Here is a 10,043-nt window from a genome sequence, read left to right on the forward strand (position 1 = left end):
TCGTTCTGAATGGCTTTGCAGAAAACCCGTCATCGCTGCCTGGCAGCTATATTTATTATTAATTTTCACATTTTCACACTGGAACTTACCATCCTCCCCCGGCAGGGATTCGAACCTGATGGCATCGAGATTGTCACGGCACGAAACCCTGCCATAATCGACCGTGTGCGCAGATACATGCGCAGTTCAGATGATGTGATTTTTAGCCAATCAGAAATCCCGTTTTATTTTAGCCCGGGTTTTCCCATTTATAGTTCTTCCTTAAAATTTGCCTCAACGATTATACAACGAGCAATCTGATTGGTGCCGCCAGTTTTCGTTCGGAAACCTGCGCATGTACCTGCGCACCCGGTCTACTGATGCAGGGGTTCGTGCCGTGGCTGAGTGTAGCGATGCCATCAGGTTCAAGTCCCTGCAGAGGGAGGATGGAAACTTACTGAAAATCTATAAATTACTGTCACTCGCTTCCATTCCCAATGAAACCATATTTTATCACAAGTACTACGTTGTATTCACAAATACTGCAAGGGTTTTTCATCTGATCCTCACAGTTCAATTACTTCAAGCCTCTATACAGTGCAAATTAGCTCCGCATTGAATAGTTCGCCATTTTAGTGGACGACCCTCCAGTTCCTATTAACTACTTACAAATGTATCAGTGCGCGAGTACCTGTGAGTATAGTTATTGGGATAACACTTCATTGCCGGGTAAAACCGATATAGACAACTCACTGCCTTTCATGCGCCTCAAAAATTTCCATAATTCATCACCATTTTGGAAACGTAAACAACAGGCTATGATAGTCATAACTGGGATCATGGATATAGGCAAATGACACGCTATAGGCATTTTTCTTTCCGATTATCAGTTCTATACGATACAGCGGTATGGGACTATAACCATGGCAGTAGAGATATGACGGGTGGTGTTCGGTGACTGGCAGGATTTTTACTAGCTATGATGCATATAATATGGTCTTCAACCGTAAAATTCAACCAAAAACTTAAGCCTGTAGAGCAAACGACTGGAACAAACGACTGCCCAGACAGACGGACGGACACCGGCGACGACAATACCCCTTGCAGCCAAGGGCCAAGGGATAAAAAATAAAAACTGGATTCCATTATTGGACGGGTCTACAAACATTGGAAAACAGTCACAATAGCCTGCTAGCACTAAAGTCCTAAGTGAACAAAAGAGAATGCACCAAAGACTTATAATCTTTGTAAGGTAGACATACATATCACAAAGACATAAGACGGGTAATGAAATAAATATTCTAGAGGACACTTACTGATGTCATATTTCCATAGATCTTTGAGTGGTTGGTTGCCATTTCGTCCACCATAAAGATAAATTTGCCCACGGTGTAAGCAGACTGCATGACGAAACCTTGAGCATGGTGGACTATGATCATCTGCTGGTGTCACACATGACCACATAATTGTATCCTCTTCACATTCTATGAAATAAAACAAATGAATACCTTTATAAATTTGCAACTCGATTCTGTCAGAACATTCAAAATAAGCCATCCGCCGTCGTATCCGACTGTTAGGAAGAATCCTCTGACAGCTATGCAATATTTTGTCTGATATCGATGATAGTGAAAGCTGTGAGCAGTGGTTATATTTAAATGAAAGGCTGAATCCAAGAACATGTCTATCGCTCTTTTGAGCCCAAACGTCTACTTTTACTTAGTAGCCACTTGAGAACAATAAGCCATTAACGATATCGGCTACTTTTCCAGTCGTAGACATTTCAAAACAGTAACTCTGAAATAGCATTCCTTTCAATTCTGTTGGTTTTCTTTAGTGGCTGTTTCGAAGAGTCTACCATTGAAAGGTGACCATTTTAATAAAACACTTGGTTTCGATAGTGCACACTAGCAGTAGAGGTGACTGTAAAACCACCTGCCTGTAATTAAACAGTGACATAGTGATAGTGACTCCGACCATAACAGCTACTTTCATAACACATCGTTCCTAAAAGTCAACTATTGAAAAGTGACCATTTTCTTCAAGTATAGGTCTGCATATGTTTTTGATTTAAATTCTTAATAACTTTAGAGTGGAATAGTGGCTCCTGCAGTATTTTGTAAGTTTTTGCGAGTCCTATAACTCTTTCCACATGGATTCTTTTGGAGGCAATTCTGCGGTCACGTATAACTTCTTCAGGAGCTAGCTGGGTTTCCCTTGTAGAAACGTAGGGATATTACAGTGAACATCAATAGGAGCAAACAAATCTTGACAGTTTAACCCACCGTCGGCCATAAAACTATCGCCGGGCTGAAACATCTTTTCCTCCTTAGATACAAGAGAACGCTCTAAAATTTGTCTATCCCTGGTTGATCCTCCATAACAGGGGCTAACATATGAGAGAGTGCCACGCGGAGAAATACCAATCATAGACTTCAATGTATTCTTGTTCTTATAGGTAGAGAATGTAGCAGACTGGGCCTTAACATTCATAGGCCTATGAATCGGAATTTCTGTCGCATCTAAAATAACCCTTGTTGTAGGAAATCTTTTCCCAAAATTGACAGGCATATACAAATCTATTAGGTCTTTATCGGGCCAAGTATTTATTTCACTCAGCTGGAAATATAAGAAATTAATCCAGACATTAACAACATTTGACACTAGACTTTCACTGATATTGAAGAACAAAGCCAGTTCATAGTCATCTTTTGCCTGACTCAATTTTATACAAGTGAGAAAGAATTTATCTTCCGGTCCGAGTGGAGTGGACCTCTCCTGCAACTGGTAAGCTGCGGGACCGAGCAAGTTAAAGACATACATAAAATGTTCGTAATCATCAAATCCTGTATAGTAATGGATGGCATCCATATTGTCTTTGAAATTATGAATAGAGAATCTTGTCTCGAATTTCTTCATTAAAGTACACTGAATACTACAGTCCATAGTTGTAGGTTCGGAATCCGGTGGTACTTCAGGTGTAGGCTGAGTGGTGACGACAGTTTCTTCGTGTTGGATAACAGACAAGTCAGGGAATGTTACTTTTCTTCGTTTGGCTGCCCTCTCTTCTCTAGCAATTTTTTCGGCACTTTCTAAATTCTTTTTGAAGACAAATATAGATAGTACAGCATCAGGTTTTAGTATTTTCTTTGCTCCTGAAAATATAAATGAGAGTGCATCATAATGCGATATCAATAAACTAGGCCTACTGTGTAACTCAAGGTAGGTAGCCCATACTAACTTATTTTTACACTTACACATCATACTAACTTATTTTTTTCTCATAATGGCAAATTAATAAATTTCATTGGCAAAAAATTACTATAGGCTTATTTTTACAAATATCATAACAAAGACATAGACATTACATTCACAGCACTTAATGCAGGGAGTATTGGAAAATTGCTGCTCCCTTCTTACTTACTTGTCAAGATTAAGCTATAGGCCTATATATAGGGCTGTCTCAACCAGCGATAGATTCAAAACAAGCTTCAAATTGGTTACAGCACATTTATGGTTTATTTGATTCCCTAATTTTCATTTACAACACTCACCTAACAAGCCAGGTTCCCTGTAATCAGATGCGTTGAAATGGTTGAGACACACAACACTGTATTTACCAGGCTGCTAAGTTTTTTTATCTTTTCATCCAGTCTTTTGATTGCTATAAGCCACTTCATACACAATTGATGATCCGATGGGAATTTATGCCCTCTTTTGTGGTTATTACAATTCGGTACAACACAATAAAACGGCATTATGTCAATAACATGAACCCGGAAGTAAAACGATGAATACTTCTGTCACCTCTCGTTACACGCGCGCCATCTGGCATTCAACTATATGGCGAACCTCATTGGAAAAACTAATAATTATCTTAAAATTCAGCGATTCATTTATTCATCGATTCAACAAAGTTCAAACACTGTACATTTTGGCATATTATTTCATTGGCACCTTGAAATAAAACCTCATAGTATTGCGGTGCAAAGTTTATTACTATTTAGAGGTAATTACTTTTGGTTCGTGGTATTTTGGTGGTCGGTGCAGTTTGTTCATTCGTTCATCAATCTACTGACCGATAGCTGCTGCTGGGTTTTTTGATAACCTATCTAAACAGTTTACTCAAACAAAGTAGGAAAGTATGTGAAACTAAAATTACAGCCTATTGCATTTCTTACACATCTTAAGCCAATAGAAGTTTTCTCTATCATATGAAATTGCTGATTTCAAAATTACATGAACATCTCAACACAGCACTTTTATACGCTAATCGTGTGACCTTTTATAATAAGTTGGTAATTTAATCGCAACCAAACTATATAACTATGAAATAACATTTTGATTTGGGTATCACTTCTATCAAGCGATAAAAGGATCCAATATTCATTAACGAACAAGCACCACCTTGACGTGTGGCCTAGTTAAAGTTTTTCAGGAAACTGGCAAGTGTTCCAATTAGCTGCCACTCGTTCTTAGGGACTACCTTTAAGCTGGTAACATAGCACGCATATATTCAATGTACTATTTCATTTTGAACTTATTTTGAGAGATGACGCTCTGGACGAAGTAATAATTTTAGAATTATTCTTGAAATCTAGGCTAAACACATATTTTCCGTGCACAACGCAGATTTGAGATATTGTTTCCACGTAAGAAAAGGAAGCCTAATAAATTTGTTTTTTTTTTTGCCCAAAAACTTTGCCAAAAAATATTTCTACCTAGGCCTACCTACCGGCTCATCCTAAACTTGAGTCCGTGTTACGGCAAACAGACAATTATTTTGGGATGGCCTAAAGCTTATTTTCAAGTCAAATGTGCACACGCCAGCAAGCACTGATACAGTATCACTAGCTAAAATCTTGCCATGAACTGCAATAGCCTGCTGGTCCTTAAGTCCCAAGTGGGCTAAAAACATACCGCGATTTTACATGAATGCTCAATGCCAACTTCATATCACTGACAAAGGTAAACCAAAAAATCGGCAAATATATCAGCTATTGGCAAGTCTACAGTTGGTAGTCATCTTCAGAAATACTTATTCCTGAAGATGACTATTAGGATATAGTCGAAATGTTGAAATAAACTACTATCTCGAAGTTACATTTTCAGACTTTTTCGTTATAATTGTGGGATTCTCTCTACAACTTATGTCCTTAAAACTCACCACAATCATATGAGCTACAACTTTGAAATACTTCTATTCAGATGATTTCAATGTTTGCCGCCGCCGCTAGGTGTGCTAGTATTCAGTCAACTAGGCCAAAGGCGAAATGAGAAGAAAATCGTCCGAAATCGACAGTTTAAGTAAAATTTAACAAAATTAACGAACTATAAACCATGAAGAGCCACTGGGCACTGAAGATTGAAGTATTTTATAATTTTCCAGTCTACTGTTATATGTTAGTTATACTCAAAAAATTACTTTAAATAAGATAAATCAGCAATACAACAAGACAATAATCGCTGTTACAGGCCATGTATGGCAGCACTATACGGTCATTATTATCAGATATTTTTGGAAACTACCTACCATTATAATCTTGAAGATATAAAGGAGTTAACCATGTAAGTTATAACGATAAATGATACCAATAAAACGAGAAAATAACAGAATTATGACTGTTAAACTGTAGATGTTGAGATTCTATCACGAAGCTGGATTAGACTTCTCCGATAAAATCGTCAAAATGAGCTACGAAACCAATTCAAAATATAGTTCTGATCATCTCAACAAAAAAAAAACACTTGGAACCTTCTAGAATTTGAGTCAGCAAGAGTAGGGGATGTTTAAATGTAGTTCTAGGATGAATACAAGTCACCCACATTTCAATGCATTTTGCCTTTGAGGTAGGTGACCCAACACTAGCGCCGCTAAAGGCAGTGGCTAACATTACAATCATCTGAATAGAAGTATTGATTGTGGTAATAAAATATGCTTAGGTATCAATTTAATGTGGAAAAACTTTTTCCCGCCTACGAATGAGTACTGATGACACCAAGATGGCCGCGTCAATTGCGTCATAATTGGCTGATCAAAAATACCTGTCTCAGGTATAAAACATCTCATTCCAAAGAATACCCATCACAAATTGCAATGAGAAATGGCAAACCAGTAGGAAGCTACAGGACCTAGAATTCTGGCCAAAATTGACATTTTTGGGCACTAAAAAGGTCATAGGACGGCCATCTTGAGTCAGATCGACCCAATTTTTCTTATGCTGATGGGCTCTTGGTAGATTCAAATATAGACGAAAGATCAAGGTAATTGATTAAAAGCGTCTTCAAAATTTCCCTCGAAAACTTCGAAAATGTGTAAAAAGTGCTGATTTCGACGAACAACAATGGCTGCCAGTCGGCCATCTTGAATCTGACTAAAGTCCCAAGTGGGCTAGAAATCTGGGCTAAAGAAACTGTTCAAATCGAATTTCGTAATAGACCTTCAAAGCTCGTTTATAACCACTAAGCTTAAGAATTTCTACTCACTTAAATGTCCGACTCCTAAATCCTAGAAAGCTATGGTTGTCTGCAAATACACTTGTTTATGTGATATAAACACTGCCTATATGAGTTAAGGAGCATATTTAAGACTTCAGCAATTGGCCAACATCTGTCAAATTGCTCTGACTAGCAGGTCTCGTTTAGTGAAAAAATTTCAAAATTCCAGATAAAGGATCTTCTGATTTAGATTCCAAAATTAGAGCAGCACTTTTCATCTAAACTCAACAGCCCTCCCTTAATCAACAACTATTCGAATATGGTCCGGATTCATTCTTAATGTTTTTAGATAATTAACTACTAGTCACATATTGTCACTCAGTAATTTAGATTGTGTGTAATTAATTACCTTTGTACTATAATCATCTTGTCACTTTGAAATTGTTTGTAATTAGCTTCATCTTATTCTATATAAATACCAGTATGATATTAAAATTTAATCACTTGCGCTATGCCTGAAGAGGGGATAATGTAACTCACGAAAACGTTCGCTACAATAAATAGGCCTACAATAAACTCATTAGAAAATCAGATTTGTACTGTTTTAGCTTCCATGGATTCTAAACATAGAGAATACTTTAGGGTCGAAATTGTAGTTTTTGATATCCCTAAAGTGAAACTAAATTCAATTCAAAACAAATCAATAAAGTCCTGGCTTCCAAGTATAAATCATCAAAAATATAACGTAAAAACTAGGGGTCCAGGGACACCATGCCCACTTGGGAAGTGGTTTCAAATGCTCAACAATCTAACAATTTCAACATTCAACGCCCCCTGGTGACCATTTACAAAAACCAATGACCTTGAAACTCACCACAATCATAGAACATGTCAGCAGCTAGGATTTTGTAATTGATTGTGATAACAAAATATGCCTCGTTACCAATTTAATATGGAAATACTAAGTCATTCTACTATTCAACGCCCCCTGGTGACCATATTCAAAACCCAAAGACCTCGAAACTCACCACAATCATAGAACATGTCATGACCTACAACTTTTGCAATTGATCATGGTAACAAAATATGCCTAGGTACCAATATAATAAGGAAATACTAAGTTATTCTACTATTCAACGCCCCCTGGTGACCATATAGAAAAACTTATGTCCTTAAAACTCGCAAAAATCAAAGATGATGTCATGAGCTACAACTTTCCTATTGATTGTGGTTACAAAATATGCATAGGTACGAATATAATAAAGAAATGCTAAGATATTGTATCATTCAACGCCCCCTGGTGGCCATATACGAAATCCAATTACCTTGAAACTCACCACAATCATAGAACACGTTATGAGCTACAACTTTCTAATTGATTGTGGTATCAAAATATGATTAGGTATCAATATAATGTGGAAAAAATTTTCCCACTTACGAATGAGTACTGGTGACACCAAGATGGCCGCCAATTGCGTCATAATTGGCTGATGAAAAATACCTGTCTCAGGTATAAAACATCCCTTTCCAAAGAATACCCATCACAAATTGTAATGAGAAATGGCAGTAGGAAGCTACAGGACTCATCTTGAGTCCGACCGACCGACCCAATTTTTGTTATGTTGATGGGCCCTGGGGGGATTCACATATATCCGAAAGATCAAGGTAATTGATCAAAGCGTCTTCAAAATTTCCCTCAAAAAGTTCAAAAATGTGTTGTAAAAAGTGCTGATTTTGGCGAACAACAATGGCTGCCAGTCGGCCATCTTGATTCTGACAGGGCCAGTTTTTGGGCTGAAGATGTGTCTAGGGTAGATACATGTGTAACCCAAATATCAAGACGTTACCTTGAAGCGTCATCAAAACTTTGTAATCAACGCACAACAGATTCGTCGTTTGTTTGATAACACCTCATGGAAAGCACGAAGCTTTGAAATACATGTTGGAAAACCATAAAAAATACAAACTGTCGTTTCGTCTTGGAAGTTTTATATAAATCCTTGTAGGTCACCTTGTCTATCATGCCACATTTATGCAATACAGTAAAATGACAGCAAATGGCGGAATTTGTGGAGAATTTAATTAATTTCTGAAAATAATGTTGATTAATCGCTCAAAACATACATAGGCCTAAAATGGGATTATTATTCGAAAGGTACCTGTGCTGTGTTAGTTTGTGAATTAAGCCATTAATTGTGGACTGAAGTGAATAGAAAGTATATTTTTGAAGTGTTACTTTTTCCAACCGTGTTTTGGCCCTTGTCATCCCTAACGTTGGAATAAGCCCATCCAATTAGGTATAAAAAGCTTACCAACGATTAGGTAACTAACTTATCCAGGACAAACTAACCCTTGGTCTTGGATAGTTGGTGACCCACTTTCCAATAATCAGAAAAGTCATCAAACCACTTAGGTCTAAGGCACAACACAGGGACTAATGTCTAAACAATATACACTCCATGATTTGAAAGTTTAACAATATGTCTCCATGCCTACCAACTGAAGTTTAGTATGTAGGCATGGAAACATATTGTTGAACTTTGAAATCATGGAGTCACTTCTCTTCATTTAACCCCTTTCAGTGAAGACTTTTTGGATATCCTTCAATACAGTTTCAAATGGACTAAAAAATGATGATTTAGGTCGACTGCCTGTCCTTTCTGGTCCTATTAGACCTTTATTTCACTATAAGACCTTTATCAGGTAGGCCTATGTACTAATTACCAAAAAATGAGCGAGCTAGGCCACCCGGAATGCTCTCAAGGCAGGTTGAAATAGACATTAGGGTAAAAGTGCAGATCCGCACCTCTCCGTGTAAACGGTTCAATCAATTACATTAAATATCATTGTTTCAGATTCAAAATGTCATCAGCAATTCAGTACATTGCCATTGGTTGATTTTAAATCTTCACTAGAAAGATTTTAAGCCTGGATTCTGCCATTCAGTAGATTGCGTCAATCACGAGAGGTGCGGATCTGCACTTTTACCGACATTAGGCTAGTCAGTAACCTGGACCTGATACAATGAATTAGTTTTTGCACTACCGGGATTTCCGTGATATTTTGAATTTATTCGCAGTTCATATTTAGCACCATTCTCGCGAGATTATCAACAACCCGGAAATAAAATCCAAGCCCATCGCCAAACCCCTGTGGGTATATCATCATACTTACTACGTAGCCTACTATTATTTACCTACTAACAACTGGTAGGCCTACTACTATACTATGCTATCGTAGGCCTAGTTGTTAGTTGAAACTTGGTGCCTTAGCAAAGATATGATAGGCTAAGAGGATGAATTGAACAGTCTAGATGGCTGTCACAGAGATTATTCAGGTCCAATTGAATTCGCAATGGTTTACGATCTGTTGTTGTTGTTGTTGGTTAATTTCGCAATTGTATGCAAAAATAGTGATGCACCCTCTAGTAGTGAGTTTGATAGGCCTATATCTTTCAGATGAGGGTTGCTCCGGGTATTTCCAAGACCGAACATCCATATCAAAGTAAAATTCAAACTTTATTTGTAAAAGTGTGGACAATACCCGAGCAGTCACCTGATAAATAGAATAAAATGTACAAAAGAAAGGATGGTGTATATAAAAATATTTGTACATAGAATAACAAT

General features: G+C 37.4%; 1 protein-coding gene and 1 pseudogene across 3 annotated transcripts in view; both read right to left on the reverse strand.

Annotated features, from left to right (window-relative positions):
* LOC141912255 (uncharacterized) overlaps positions 1 to 9,830 on the reverse strand; it is a 159,258-nt gene extending 149,428 nt beyond the window's left edge. For all 3 annotated transcript variants that reach the window (XM_074803480.1, XM_074803478.1, XM_074803477.1), the window contains exons 1-2: positions 9,592 to 9,830; positions 1,296 to 1,463 (exon numbers count right to left, since the gene is read on the reverse strand). In XM_074803480.1, coding sequence (XP_074659581.1) covers positions 1,296 to 1,443 — 148 coding nt within the window. In that variant the 5' untranslated portion in view covers positions 1,444 to 1,463; positions 9,592 to 9,830. The remainder of the gene's footprint in view (positions 1 to 1,295; positions 1,464 to 9,591) is intronic.
* On the reverse strand, positions 2,021 to 3,737 carry LOC141911545 (uncharacterized; annotated as a pseudogene).
* Positions 9,831 to 10,043: the final 213 nt, after the last annotated feature.

Source organism: Tubulanus polymorphus, chromosome 10 (genome assembly GCF_964204645.1).
Source record: "Tubulanus polymorphus chromosome 10, tnTubPoly1.2, whole genome shotgun sequence".
NCBI lineage: Eukaryota > Metazoa > Nemertea > Palaeonemertea > Tubulaniformes > Tubulanidae > Tubulanus > Tubulanus polymorphus.